The 16462-nt window shown below is 34.8% G+C and overlaps 1 protein-coding gene across 1 annotated transcript in view; it reads left to right on the forward strand.

Moving 5' to 3' along the window:
• The window catches only part of Wdr64 (WD repeat domain 64), a 136758-nt gene that overhangs the window by 35123 nt on the left and 85173 nt on the right, over positions 1-16462 (forward strand). Inside the window, exons 7-8 of the mRNA XM_047521396.1 lie at positions 1720-1934; positions 5059-5193. Coding sequence (XP_047377352.1) covers positions 1720-1934; positions 5059-5193 — 350 coding nt within the window. The remainder of the gene's footprint in view (positions 1-1719; positions 1935-5058; positions 5194-16462) is intronic.

The raw sequence follows: 16462 nt of genomic DNA on the forward strand, positions 1-16462 counted from the left end.
CTACTGATGCCAGGATGATTTTAAAGAAGGCTGCTGGATGCTTACTGTGCTTTGTCACATGGTGTGCTACTCTCTCACAGGGCTACAGACCAAGCTTTATTAATTTCTGAAACCCTAAACTCCATTACCCTGGACTTTGGTCCTTTACGCTCTCCTGTTTTCACTCTGTTTCCACTCCCTTTTGAAAGTTCTTCTCCAGACTTCCCTCCCCCTCATGCTTCTCTTTCATTTCTGCCTGTGCCTCTAGGCAGATCATCTGGGCTGGTCATCTTCACCCTCCACTCTCTTCAGTGTCTACCTTTCAATCCAGATAAATGTTATAGCCCTTCTCTGCCCATTCATAGAAGCTAAGCACTGTTGGAGAAAAGCTCAAGCCTCACTATTTGGCATTCCTACAAAACCCAGGGTCTGCAGACAGCTCTCAGCAGCCACTATCTGATCTCATTCTTGTCCTTGCCCACTCAACTCTCCCATTCCTCACAAGTATACCAAAATTTCATTATTTTCTCAGTCCTCCTCCCGCTCAGCAGATGGATTTACCTTTACTTTCCTGAGTAAACTAAGTCTATGACTTGTTCTTTTGCAAATTCCAGCCCTTCCATATATAGATTTCTCTCTGTGATGGAAAAAACCCTTGCATCTGGCACACCATCTCCTCCTGTCTTGACCAGGACAATGCTCCACAGTCTCTTGCCTTTCTACTTTTTTGGCATTAATCTTCTTCTAGGGCTTCTTCCTCTCAATGTGTTCTTTACCTTTCTCTCCATCAGTTCTGGTGCTAGATCAAAGGTCACTTTTCTGACCATGGGTCCTAAAGTGGGCTATTCACTCTGTGTACAGCACTCTGATTAATTTCCTTAGGTGCTAGTCCTGTTGTGTGCTTTGTGGTACTAGCCTGCTAGCTCCATAAAGTCAGAAACTTTGTCCTGTTCATCACTGTGTACCCATGACTGCAATGATTCTTGGCCCACAGGTGTTCAGTAAATATTTGCTTAATGGCTTAAGGAGCCTCTGAAAGTGTTCAACTCTCATTCATTCTAAAGGAAATGGAACAAATAATAAAAATTTAAAAATTTTTTTTCTTCTATCTTAGGTAAAGACTGAGTTCTCTGGAAGAGTGATAGTAGTATACTAGTGAACCTATTCAATAGTTCAGAGTGAGCTTAACAAGTTTATTGAATATTTCTGGATAAACTTGAACGTTAGGATTTTTTTCTCCTGATAACTCCTTATAAAATACATGGGACTTTGATATTCATTTTTCTTTTTTTACCACCCAGTTTTATGTCAATGGTCTGGTAATGCCTGAACCTTTTTATACTTCTTGTTAATATTGCCTTACTAATCCAAGAAAAAACTATTCACAGTAATACATCATAAAATGTAATTGTGAGACACTCTACCTTCTTCTCCACAAAATACCTAGAAGCACAATATTGAACTCACAGTGAGTGTTCATTAACTTTTATTTGGTTAATTTTGTCCCCCCCCTGCCAAGTTCCTTTATCACTATGGGAGGATTTAAAATGAAACATATCAGAGAGTAAAACTTATCAAACACTAGGGATAATAGGGACAATTTTTTTTTCTTTTTGGATGTTGGGGATTGGACCGTGTCTCATGCTTGCTAAGCACCTATTCACATGTTCTCCCAACCCTAGCAATATTTATTGATTAAAGCAATGTAATAGCTCGTTGAAAGCATTCTTCTGTTTATAGGAGAACTACTATGTCATAAAGCCCATGGATCACTGCCTCCTCTGTGTGTGTGTGGCATCTCTCCCTGACCAGCTCTGCCGGGATGACATCCTCCTAGGGGATGATGGTGGTTTTGTGAACAGATTCACAGTAAACAGTGATGACTTTGGACTAAAGCAGGCAAAAATCAAAAAGAAATTACAAACTCAGGTCTTGGACTCGAAGAACTTTAAAAGGTAACAAGTAGTCCATTTGTTTTAATAATTATAGTTGTTTAATTATATATATATATATATACAAAATATACATATATATACACATATATATGTATGTATATATATGTATGTATTCATGTGTATATATATATGAAAAAAGAGATGCCAGCCCCATAAAAGAGATTTGAAATTTAAAGCTGAACAAAAAGCATTTCTTGGCTCAAGGACCTTCTAATATAATAGGGGAGACATGAAAATTAGCCATTGAAATTCCTTTTTTAAGCACTAATAGCAACTAAAACATACAGATACTTGAATGGATTGAAGAGTTAAATGAAAAGATCAGGAAAGATATAGATGCAGAGAGAATTATGTGTATATGTATGACTTTTTACTAGCACTTTAATATGGAAGATTCTAAACATAAAAGCAATGGTCATAGAATTTAAAGAAAAAAGTTTGATAGATTTGACTACCAAATCAAACCTCAAAGACATAAAAATATCCATTTAAAAGGTAAATAATAAATTGGAATAAATATCTGCCATAAATATTACAGACAATAGGTAAATGCTCTTTAATGGGTCAAAGAATTCAATTAAAAAATAAAAATTCTTCAAGGGAATGAAGAAAGACCTTGAAAAAATAATTCATGTACATGCACACATTATACAAATAAATGGTCAATGAACATTTTAAAGTGATCTTCAGACTAAAATGCTAACAGTTATCACCAACTGAGAAGATAATGGGTAATTATTATAATCCTTACAATTGCAATGTCGGTGAAGTTTTTCGAGTAGGGTATATATTACTTTTATTAGTAGAAAACCCTAAATTTTATATTAACATTTGCATTTCCTTTCATTAAGTGAGTACAACTTAACATCCAATGCATTTTTTTTTCTTTAAAATTGGGAATGATTAAAAATGGGGAAGAGTGAATCAGATCAACTTTTCCAGAAAGCAATTGGGAAAGATGTATCAAGTGCCTAATAAACATTTATACATTGGAACCTGATCCCTGATGGTTCAGAAATATCAGTATATTTGTTATAGCATAATTTCTAACAGTAAATTGTCTAGCATCCATCATAGGGAAATAATTAATTAAATGATTACATTTATTTAATTTACATAAATAATTAAGATATTACTTCTATAAATGAACATTTATGTTTTTTGTAAATATGTCCACGTATATGTAGTATATTTATATATAAGATACATTTTTGTCAGACTCCCAAAAGTTTTTATGGCATCACATCATAGTATAACCATATTAGAGAACACCATGTACCCGTTAAAATGTATTTTGGAAAATATTTTAAAATATGAAAAATGTTTATGATATAATGTTAAGTGAAAAACAACTTATCTGGGCTGAAGTTGTGGCTCAATAGTAGAGTGATTGCCTAGAATATGAAAAGTCCAGGGGTCACTCCTCAGCATCATACCTACTACACACACAAAAATTACCTATAAATGCTACAGTCCAGTTCTGTAAATACAGTGCATATATATGTATTTTTATTTAGACAAATACTAAGTGTTATTATCCAAAATATTACCAATAAGTCTCTATGGGACTTCAGAGACATGATTTTTGTTTTCTGGTTTGTTTTTTTGCTTCCTAAAATTTTTTACAAAGAACATTTTTCTTTAATAATCAAAAAAAATTTTTTAAATGTGGGATTATACTTTATTATTAATGTAACAAATAAGTAATCTCAGGGCTAGAATATGTGATTTAAAGCTCATTTCAATTGTATGAATTAAGACTAGCCCCAGTCCTGGAACCCTAAGAATGACAGTCATTAAGAAACTGGCTTCACTTTCTTCCCCTCATATCTGAGTAGTGCAGGCCTCCCCAAAGGCTCACCAAAAGCTACAACATGAATCTTTACTGAGATGGATACCACTTGTCTGAAACCCTGTGGCCCATTCTTCAGTTCCTATTTCTATTAGGCATAATCAGAATTGAGATTTTGGAATCTGGGGAGTTTGAGGAATCTGGGTATAGCCAAATGAATGTTAATTCACACTGGTTCTTGTGGGTTGTTATTTACATGTAGACAATACAATCATGTAGATTATTTCAGTCTTTCAAGACTCACATGTATAGATAGGCTGAATGTTGAGACATTTTCCTATACCAAGAATTCATAAAACTTGACAGAATGCAAAATATTAAGGCTCAAGGGACTGTTAAATTCTGGAGTCATTATGAAAGTTTTCTTGTGGTTGACATCTACAAGAATTCATTCATTTCAAATGGGTGGGAACATAGGTAGCAAACACTGATACACAGAATAAAGAAAGAATTAGCCAGCATCCTGAGTTCAGAATTAAACACAATCTGGCTCTACCCTGCTTAATCCCATATTGTGGAGCTATTATACCTTGAGTTGTAAACATGTCTATTCTTCAACCAGAATCTAAGCAACATGGTGAGAAGAATTTCATCTTAATCATCACCTTTATGTCCTTGGTACCTGGGATAAGTAAGTCATTAATATATGTGAATGAGGAAACAAATAAATCATTAAATATGAATAAATATAACACCATGTGGATGACTTATTCCTGGTTAAGACAAGATTTTTGAGGCAGAGATTTTTGGCTTCTGGTCTTAAGCCTCCCACTCAAATGCTCTGTGAACTGATGAAGGGCAATCCTTGGACAAGGAATACAGTGGGTATTCTATCCTACCCTTCTCCAGTGGTTGGATTTCAAATTTCCCACTTCTTCAGTTGTGAAAATTAATGGAAAATGCACATGTATATTTCAAGTGAATTGATTCATAAGATATAAACCAATGTGAAACATACTGTTCCACTTGGAGGATCAGAATTTTTTCAGCAAAATATGGATGATATTGTCAATTGGAGACCAAGGTCATTCTGAATTTTCCTTTAATTCTGATTTTTATAGCTCAAAAATTGATGAGAATCTTTTAAATTTATTTTTCCATTTTAAATATGCTAGATTAGGAAAATTTAGTTAAACAGTTACAAGGGGCATAATGCATAGAAATATATTGTATTTTTAGCATGACTCAGAGTGGCAATTCAGATGCTAAATAGAAATGTGTTTGTGTATCTAACATAATATTCCACCCTTTTTTTTTTTTTTGCATTACCAGTGTTAAAAGGAAACTACATAATGACTGGGTTATGAAAATTAGATATATTCCAACCCTAAATTGCTTTGGATCCTGCTCCTTAGACAGTGTTCATTCATTAGTTTTGGAATCCTTGAAGAGACTTGAGGACAATTTGTAAGTACAATGGTTTATATATGTGAACATTCTGTGACTTTCAAAACTTTTACCATAATAAACCATTACAGCCTTAGAACTTTCAAACTTGTTTTCAGAAAAATCAGATGTTAACTATTCCATTTGCTTGATAAGGTTAATCAGATATTCAGGAGGAAATTGAAGTTGCTCATGCAAATATGCTCTTCAGAGCAGTTTTGCTCATTTGTCATTTATCACTATAATCTACTGGAATAGATCAATATAGCTGCAGGTATAACTATATTTTCAAAATATTGGTCTGTTGATCAAACTTCATACTTTTAAAATCATTGTTTAGACTAGCCAGTAGTTCGTATTGGCTGTACCTAGCACACTCATGTTTTGTGTGTGATACACCAGATGGCATTCTTATAGAAAGGTGAACATGAATAATGGATTGACTTATTTTCAGTCTGGCTAAATGCTTGTTAATAACTAGAGAACAGTGATTGCATTTTAATTTTTCACTTTAAAAATTCATTAAGATATGTGCTATAACAGACAAACTTCAAAACATTACGCTGAGTGACAAAAGCTGGACGAAATCCCCTGAATATTATATGATTCCATTTATATGAAATGTAGAAAAAGGGCAAATGTATAGAGGCAGAATAGTGGTTGCCTAGGGCTGGTGGTAGGAGCAGGGATACCAAATGGGCACAGGGGAACTTTTGAGTGTGATGAAACTGAGTGTTCTAAAACTTATAGTGGGGATTATTACATAAATACATTGTTGAATTAGACACTTATACATGGTGAGTTTTATGGCATGTAAATTATACCCCATGAAAGATGTCTTAGAAAAATTTATCAAGACTTCTTGTTCCCAGTATGGCATAAAGGAGCTTGGAAGTTTTCATTCCATCCGAAAAACAAGTTTACAAAAAACGTGAAAAAAATCGAAAACTCAACAGTTAAGTTATTCTTAGATATGTCAGATATATGAGGTCATAGGGTAATTTTGTTGCCTTCAAATTGGGGAGACAGGTAGGTAGATCACAATATACTGAACTGAAATTCATATGCAGAAACATCCAGAACACCTGATATAGCAGGATAGAATGAGCTAAACTTTTATTAACACATTTCTGGGTACTGAGCATGGATGTCTCTTAGTGTTAAAAATCCAAGGGCCCAGGCACAGGGCACCCTACATGGTGTAGATTTGTCTCTAGGAGCTCACAAGTTGTCACAGTAAACACTAGAGAAAAATCCTCTCATGCTTCTGGCAGGAAGAGGAAAAAAGGAATTGGATTGAAATACCGTAGTCTGTTCTTAACAAGGCCTACTGTTCAGAGAAACTGTATTAACAGGCCCTAAACTGTAGGGATTTTATCAGAGACTAATCAACCTGAGAGAAGGGAAATATTCAATTCCAATTCACTCTAACCTTCCAACCCTAACTAAGGGCAAACTGAAAGCACTGTGAAGTTTGCAGTTCAGAGACATAGGCTCACTAAAAGACTGACACCTAATTTCAGCACTGATGGGCACAATGGGCACCTCTTTCCCACACCTTACTGCCATATTACTAAAACCCTATTTGCAGCAGTTCCTTTTACCTCTGCATCATGTGTGACATTCAAGAAAAATTTCAAAGGCATACTAAAAGACAGAAGAGCTAGCATTAGCACTAGACCCAGATATAGCAGGGATATTAGAATTATCGTACATGGAATTTAAAACTACTAGGATTAACATGCTAAAGGCTGTGATGGATAAAGTAAACAGCAAGCAAAAACATATGTAATATAAGCGGAAAGATGGAAAATCTATGAATGAATCAAAAAGAAACACTAGAGATCAAAACACTAGCAAAAATGAAAAATACCTTCAATGGGCTCATTAGAAGACTGCACATGGTTAGAAAAGAATCTATGAGCCATGTGCGGTGGCACAGGCCTATAATCTCAGCAGCTCGGGAGGCTGAGGCAGAAGGATCACAGGTTCAAAGCCAGCCTCAGCAACTTAGCAAGGTTGTAAGCAAACTGAGACCCTGTCTCAAAATAAAAAATTAAAAGGGTTGGGGATGTGACTTAGGATCAGTGCTTGGGTTCAATCCTCAGTACCAAAAATAAATAAATAAATAAATAAATAAATAAATAAATAAATAAATAAGTAATAAATAGATCTACGAGCTTGAGAATATGAGTAGAAACTTCCAAGACAGAAAAGTAAGAGAATATCCAAGAACTGTGGGTTAACTGTAGAAGGTGGAACATTTGTAATGGCATACAGAAGAAAAAAGAAGAAAAGAAATATTTGAAGTGACAATGACTGAGAATTTTCCCAAATGCATATTAGACAAAAACCCCACAAACTCAGGAATCTCTTAGAACATCAAGAAGAATAAATGCCAAACACATACACACACACACACACACACACACACACACACACATACACACACACACTCCAAACTGTATGTAGGCATAGTACATTTGAACTACAGAAAATCAAAGATAAAGAAAAAAATCTTGAAAGAAGACAGAGGGAAAAACACCTTATCTCTAGAAAATAATTATATATGACTTCTAAGAAATTCTGCAATCAGGAGAGTAATGTGAAATATTTAGTGTTGGAGAAAAAAAGGAAAATAAAAACCAGTCTAGAATTCTGCATCCTGCAATATTATGTCTTCAGAAGGATAGATGAAATAAAATTTTCTCAAACAAGTAAAAATTGAAGGAATTTGTTGTCAGTAGGTCTGTCTTGCAAGAAATATTAAGAGAAGTTCTTCAAAGAGAAGGAAAATGATATAGGTAAGAAATTTATTTTTACATAAAAAAGGAAAAGCATCAAAGAAAAAGTGAAGATGAAATACCTTATTTTTATTATTTGTAAATGATTCAACAAATAACAGACTGTTCAAAATAATATCAATGACCATCTTTGATCCTGTGTATATGTATATGCTTATGTATGCTTATACATAAGTAAAATAATAAAGCAATAAACAAGGATCTAGAGGAAAGAATTAATAATTATAATTAATAATTAGTTTAATTATAAGCTATTGCATTACTCATGACATTTTATAGTGTTATTTGAAAGTTTATTCAGATTAGTTGTAAATGTATGTTACAAACTCTAGGGCAACCTCTAAAAAAAGTTAAAAAGGGAAGGAGAAAGAAAAGGAGTGGAAGAAGAAAGAGAAGGAGGAAGAGAAGAAGAAAAGGAGGAGAAGGAAAAGGAAGAGAAGGAAAAATTTAAAGAAAATGGAATCATAGAATATGTTCAATTAGAGTCATGAAAGCAGAAAAAGAGTGGAAAGACAAAAACAGAAACAAAGGGTAAGAGACCCAAGATGGCAGACTAGAGGGAGGCTGCGTTCCTTGTCGCTCAGTAACTCCGGTTTCAAGCAGAGGATATCTGTTTCTTGGTGAGGCAGTTTTTGCTGCTTATCAATCCCCTGCTGTTTACCCCATTTGTCTGCTGTGACCACCTGCAGTCAGCCAGCATATCGACGCCTTTTTTGAGTGCAGATTGCTCACTGTCAGGCGCCTATCATCCGCCATTTGCCTGCCTCTTGCCTGTCCATTGCCTGCCTTACACCTATCCATCACCCAACGCATGAGGTTCACCTCCCAATCGTCCGACAACAGTCAGCAAACTGATCATTGACCGCCAGTGGAGCACCAGCTGCCTGCTGTTGCCTGGAAGTTCACTGTTACAGTACCTGCAGGTTTGATTACACATGGCTGCTGCCATTTTCAGACAACAGCCAGGCCCCATAGGACCCCTGACCAGACTGACTGAGCCCCATCTCCAGGATCTCTCAACCCGACTGATCACTCCCTGCCTCTGGGGCCCTCACATCGACTGACTGCTCCCTGTTGCCAGGACCCCCAGACCAACTGACTGCGCCCTATCACTGGGACCCCAGACTGACTGATTGCACCCAGCCTCCAGGATCCCGCAACCACACCAAACACACCCAACCTCCAGGAACCCTGCCTGACCAACCACATCCCGCCTCCAGGACCTCCTGCTGACCACAGCCACACCCTGAGCTGCAGCTCCCCATTTGCCAACACATTTCAAAGCCAGAGCGGCCATCTTGGATAATCCTGGAAGCCGTAGCTCCGATCTTTAGGTGGGGCAAATCCCATCCTGAGACGCCTGCTGGAGGCTTGAAGCTCATTGTCAGGTACCTCTCATGCATCAGGCTACTGTACACTGGGAGGTTTCATTACTATATGACTGTTATACTGTAAATTTTCTTTTTTCTCCTTATTGAAAAATTTTAAGTTTTTATTTCTTTAATTTTCTTGCTCTCTTTTCCTTTTGTTTACCTGTTCCCTCAGAGTCTCTTTTTCCTTTTTTTGCAGCCTAACATTCAATTTCTTTTGATTACACTCTCACCCTTTCTATTATCTAGAACTTCTGTGTATTCTTTTCTTATCCTATTAACAGCTACATTCTACATCTATCTGCATCCTCTTTGTCCTCCATTAGAAACTGCAGGCCTTATTGCAAATCTGTTTACTGAAGATAATATTTGAACTCATTCTGTTTATTATGACAATATTGTTATTGTCCTCATAGGGGCTATTTGGTCTAGGATTGCATAGTGTCTGAATTGGGCACTGCTAATATTGATCCTCCCCTTAAAGAAAGGGTTTTGGAAACCTATAGGACCACTATAAGCCTATAGGGGGAAATCTGCAATACCCCAGATCTGCACTGCTAGAGGGGAAGATACATGAACAACATGAAAAAACAAGGAAAGAAAATGATCCAAACAAATCTAGATTCTATATTAATAGAATCCAATGACAGTATGTTAGAAGAAAGGTCAAAAAAGGACTTCAGATTATACATGATTAAGATGATTCACGAAGCAAAGGATGAGATAAGAGAGCAAATGCAGGCAATGAATGATAATACGAATAAGCTGAAAGAGCAACTGCAGGAAGCAAAAAATCATTTCAACAAAGAGATAGAGATTCTCAAAAAAAACCAAATGGAAATCCTTGAAATGAAGGAAACAATAAACCAAATAAAAAACTCAATGGAAAGCATCACCAAAAGACTAGACCACTTGGAAGACAGAACCTCAGACAATGAGGACAAAATATTTAATCTTGAAAATAAAGTTGCCCAAACAGAGAAGATGGTAAGAAATCATGAACAGAATCTCCAAGAACTATGGGACATCATGAAAAGACCAAATTAAAGAATTATTGGGATTGAGGAAGGCACAGAGATACAAACCAAAGGAATGAACAACCTATTCAATGAAATAATATCAGAAAATTTCCCAAACCTGAAGAAACAAAGGGTAAGGGTAATAAATAAAAAACAGTAATAAATGTAGTAGATATCTATTCAATTACATCAATAAACTCTTAAAATGTCAATAATCTAAATACACCAATTAAGAGAAAGAAGTTGTCAGAGGGATAAAAAATAAGACCCAATTATATAGTTTATGAGAAACACACTTTCAATATAAAGACATATATAGATTAAAAAGAGACAAAGAAAATACAAAATGTGCCATATTATTAATCAAAAGAAAATAGGAGTAGGTGTATTCTGACAGGGAAGCATTAGAACAAGAAACTTATCAGGGAAAAAGAAGGGAATTAGTGTTTAGGATGTCAATTCTCCTACAAGATATAACAATTTTAATGTGTATGCACCAAAACACATAAGAAGAAACAGATATCTAAAAGGACCATATCTACTAAAGAAATGGAATCAAAGGCACTTCACAGAAGAAGAAATATGATTGGTCAATGACTACATGAAAAAACGTTCAACATCACTAGCAATTAGAGAAATGCAAATTAAAAGTACACTGAGATTTCATCTCACTTCAGTCAGAATGGCAATTATCAAGAATACAAGTAACAATAAATGTTGGTGAGGATGTGATACAAACCACTCTGGAAAGCAGTATGGAGATTCCTCAGAAAACTTGGAATGGAACCTCCATTTGACCCAGTTATCCAACTCCTCAGTATATACCCAAAGGACTTAAAATCAGCACAATACAGTGACACAGCCACATCAATATTTATAGCAGCTAAATTCATAGTAGCCAAGCTATGGAACCAATCTAGGTGTCCTTCAACAGAGAAATGAATAAAGAAAATGGGTTACATATACACAAGGGAATATTACTCAGCCATAAAGAAGAATGAAATTATGGCATTTGCCGTAAATGAATGGCACTGGAGACTATCATACTAAGTGAAATAAGCCAACCCCTCAAAAACCAAAGGTCAAATATTCTCTTTGATATGCAGATGCTGACTCACAGTAGGGTGGAGGTGGAACGGATGTTCACCAGATTGGACACGGAGGAGTAGGGGCGGGGGTGGGGGCGGCAGAAGGGAGAGGGGATGGGAATAGGAAAGATAGTAGAATGAATTGGACATAACTTTCTTATGCTCATATATGAATACACAACCAGTGTAACTCTGCACCATGTGCAACCACAAAATGAGAAGTTATTCTCCATTATGTCAAAATACATTCTAATGTCATGTATAACTAAAAAGAACAAATAAAAAATTAAATGAAATTAAAAATTGTATTTATTAATTTTATATAAGAAAATATTAATTAACTTTCCACAGAAACATCAAGCTCAATGGTTTCATCGATGAATTCTATCATACATTTCGGAGAAATTAAATCTATTCTCTTCAATCTCTTACAGAGAATAGAAGCAGAGGGAACACTTCTGCACTAATTCTATAAGGCCAATGTTACCCTAATACCCAAGCCAGACAGACATTATGAGAAAATAAAGCTAACAACAAATATCTCTCTCAGACATAAAGGCAAAAATCCTCAAAAGTGGCAAATCAAATCCAAAAATGTAGGAAAAAAAGCACACATTTTGAATATTATAGATGAATGTTTGTGTTCCTTTAAATTTCATATTTTTAAATTCTACCATTGGGTAGGTAATTTAGATAATGAAGATAAAACAATCATGAATGGAATTAGTGCCCTTATAAAACAGAATCCAGAGAACTCCCAAGTTTTCCTCCTGCATAAAAGGAGAACGCATACAAGGAGAAAACAACAATCTACAACTTGGAAGAGGGACTTCGCCAGAACCTGACCCTGTTGACACCTGGATTTTGGATTCTAAGTCTCCAAAAACTGTGAGAAATAAGTGTTTGTTGCTTATGCCATTTGTTATAGCAGCCTGAGCTGACCGAGACAATGACCAAGTTGGATTTATCTCAGGTATACAAGTCAATTCAACATTCAAAAATCAACTAATGTAATCCATCATATCAATAGGTTACAGAAGAAAAGTTACATGGTCATACTAATAGATGCAGAAAAATAATTTGACAAAACCTGACACCAAGATAAAAACTCTCAGCAAGGTAGCAATAGAAGGAATATTTTCAGTTTGATAAATGACATCTACAAAGAACCTACAACTAACATCTTACTTAATGTTAGTTAATGGCAAGAAACTAGAAGCTTTCTTATAAAGTCCAGCAATAAGACAAAGATATCCCCTCTCTCCACTCCTTTTTAACATCTATACACTCTAGCTAATGGATTAGGACAAGAAAAACAAAAAAAAAAGAAACAAAAAATACCTACTGATTGGGAAAGAAAAAAAAAACTTTGTTCACAGGTGATGTGCTTATCTATGAAGGAAATCCAAAAGAATTAATCAGAAAACTCTTAGAACTAATAAGCAATTGAAGCAAGTTGGCATAATATAAAGTTAATATACAAAAGTCAATCATTTTTCTATATTATAATAGAAAAAGAAAAAGTAGAATTTGAAATTAAAAACAATACTATTTACACTAGCATCTAAAAAAACAAAATACCTAAATAAGTCTAACAAAATAAATGCAAGATTTGAATGAGAAAAACTATAAAACTTTGATGAAATAAAGAAGAACCATATAAATGGAGAGAGATTCTGTGTTCATAGACAGGAAAACTCATTATCATCAAGAGGTCAATTTTTAATATCTTGGTCTGTATTGTCCATGCTATTCCAATCAAAACCTCAATAAATTATTTTGTGGATCTCAACAAACTAATTTGAAAGTTTATATGGCGAAGCAAAAGACTTAGACTTGACAACACAATATTGAAGAACAAAGACAGAGGGCTGACACTCCCTGACTTCAAGAGAACTACCAACTTCACTACAGAGCTGTGGGTGTCAAGACAGTGTGGCATTGGCAAAAGCATATGCAACTAGATTGGCAAAACAATAGCACACCCAGAAATAGCCCCTATACAAATAGAGTCAGCTGATCTTTGACGAAGAAGCAAAGACAATCCAATGGAGCACAGATGAACTTTTGGACAAATGGTGCTAGAACAAGTGGACATCTACATGCAGAAAAAATCTAGACACAGACTTTACTCTTTTCATAAAAATTAAAACTAACTGGAAGATGGTCCTAAGTGTAAAATGCAAAACTTTGTAATTCCTAGAAGATAACAGAAGAAAATCTAGGTGACTATGGTATGGCAACTCTTTAGACACAACATCAAAGGTATGATCCATTAAAAATAATTGATAAGCTGGACTTCATTAAAATAAAAACCTTCTGCTCTTTTTTCTTTTTTGTCAATAAAATATTATAAACCGTTATTTAAAGCAAAATAAACTTGCAGATGTTGTGAGATGACAGGCAGAGAGATATCCCTTTCAAAGTCATCATTTATTTACATTACATTTAACACTGTTAGCAGCTCACAGAGAAATTAGAAAAACGAAACAATTGAAAATATTTTACAATAACAGTAAAGAACAAATACCTGATAACACTGGTAGTGTGATCCATGATTGACATGAAAAAAACTTCTGCCTTTTGAAAGATGCTGTCAAGAGAATGAGAAGACATGCCACAGACTGGGAAAAAATATTTGCAAATGACATATCTGATAAAGAACTGTTACCCAAAATATACAAAGAACTTTTAAAATTGAATTTGCTGCACCTTTTCTATGTAAACAATGAATGTTGAAATATAATTAAGACTTAGGTAGGACTTGGCTTCTTTACCCTTCATACTTAGTGTAAAGCAGTACTGAGAAAAAATGATAGTCATTTACAAAATACAATGATGCCGTCTAGATCTCTTGAGCTATGTTATTAAAATAACATTTACAAAAAAAATGGAAAAGAAAAAAATATACTTTGCTTATCTAAAGGCAGAATTTCCTTAAATTACATGGTTTTAATTTAAACAATGGAATAACAATTAGATATTTAATAGAAGAACAGAATATCACATCTCTAAGATGAGTGACTACATTTTTTTGAAAATTATACATTTTCTACTCATTTAGAAAAAACTGAAAATGTTTATGTTGGTATATAATACATTGCACTGAAAGATGAATTAAATTTTCACAGTAAGTTAAAAATAGTTTCATTTCTTGACACTAGATCTGATTCCACAAATGTCATTTATATGGCATAATTAATTGCAGAGTTTCAGTAATGTAATTAACTGCTAATGATTAACATAATGACATTTTAAAGAAGTGCATTTCTGAAACATTTAATTAAGAAATAGATGCAACTTTATATTCAGTTTGATTTTATACTCTGCAGCCAATTCATGATACATTCATAACCAAAGAGAAGCGTTGGGAAAACATACAAGTACAATATGTCCTGCGGGCCTATAAAAGACATATATTCTACTTCAACATCTAAACAGTTTTCTTTTCCAAGGTACACTAACATACAACAATTTTACCAGTACAAATGTATCCAGTACATATTGAGGAGGATAATTATAATAGATAAGGCGGCAACTAGTAATGGATACTGTGGTAATGGGTATAGTAGTTTAACCTTTAATCCAGAAACATATCAATTATTATTTTATTGTAAACAAATGGGGTACAACTTGTTTTTCTGGTTGTACATGAAGTAGAGGTGTACCATTTGTATAATCATACATTTACATAGGGTAATGATGTTTGATTCATTCTGTTATTTTCCTTCCCCCCTCCCCTCCCACCCCTCTTTTCCCTCTATAAAGTCCCTCCTTCCTCCACTCTTGCCTCCCTCCCACCCCCCATTATGTATCATCATCTGCTTATCAGCAAGATCATTTGCACTTCAGTTTTTGGGGCTTGACTTATCTCACTTAGCATGATATTCTCCAACTTCATCCATTTGCCTGCAAATGCCATAATTTTTATTCTTCTTTATGGTTGAGTAATATTCCATTGTGTGTGTGTGTGTGTGTGTGTGTGTGTGTGTGTATATATATATATATATATATCTCAAGTTGCTTTATCCATTCATCAATTGAAGGGCATCTAGGTTGGTTCCACAATCTGGCTATGGTGAATTGAGCAGCTATGAACATTAATGTGGCTACATCTCTGTAGTATGTTGACTTTAAGTCCTTTGTGTATAGTATAGGCCAAGGAGTGGGATATCTGGGTCAAATGGTGGTTCCATTCCAAGTTTTCTAAGGAATCCATATCTATTATTAACAAATAATCAGTAAATATATTTAAGTCATGACCTTTGCCTCTGAGTGCTTAAAATCTAAGTGGGAAAACAAAAATACAGACATAAAACTGTATGTTGAAGTCAGTGCATATCAGCATATGAGAGCTGATTTGCTGAGATTTCTGAATCTGCCTAGTCTGTTGTTAACCACTGCCATTACCAAAAATTAAATTTATAAATTCAAAATTTATATTAAAAATATAAGTAACAACTATGCAAACCCATCACTTCACATTTATTTTACTTTAATTTATTATTGTTTATCTTCTTCACATTTTGTACCCTCCACAACTTAGAAATCTACATAATGATGTATAGTTAAATCTTTTCTCAAATCCATGTTCAAAGATGTTAAATTGGCCATAGTAGGAATAAAAAACCCAAGGAAAATGGCAAACACACCAGAGATGGTGGTGCACACCTAAAATCCCAGCTTCTTGGAGGCTGAGGCAGGAGGATTGCAAGTTGGAGGCCAGCCTGGGAAACTTAGTGAGACCTTGCCTCAAAATAAAAGTTTTTTAAAGGACCAAGGATATAACTCAGTGTTTGCCTAGTATGTGTGAGGCCCTGGGGTCAGTCCCCAGTACCGCAAAATAAACAAACAGAAAAACCTGAAAGTAATGAGCCTTTCCCCTCCTTGGCCCCAGCTGAGTATTAAACTTTTACTAGCACACTATCATATAGGATGATAATTAACCATGGAAATCATTGTGTTAAAGGCCAACTGAATGGTTTATGATCATAGGCATAAAATAAATT

The sequence above is a fragment of the Sciurus carolinensis genome, chromosome 12 (assembly GCF_902686445.1).
Source record: "Sciurus carolinensis chromosome 12, mSciCar1.2, whole genome shotgun sequence".
In the NCBI taxonomy this organism is placed as follows: domain Eukaryota; kingdom Metazoa; phylum Chordata; class Mammalia; order Rodentia; family Sciuridae; genus Sciurus; species Sciurus carolinensis.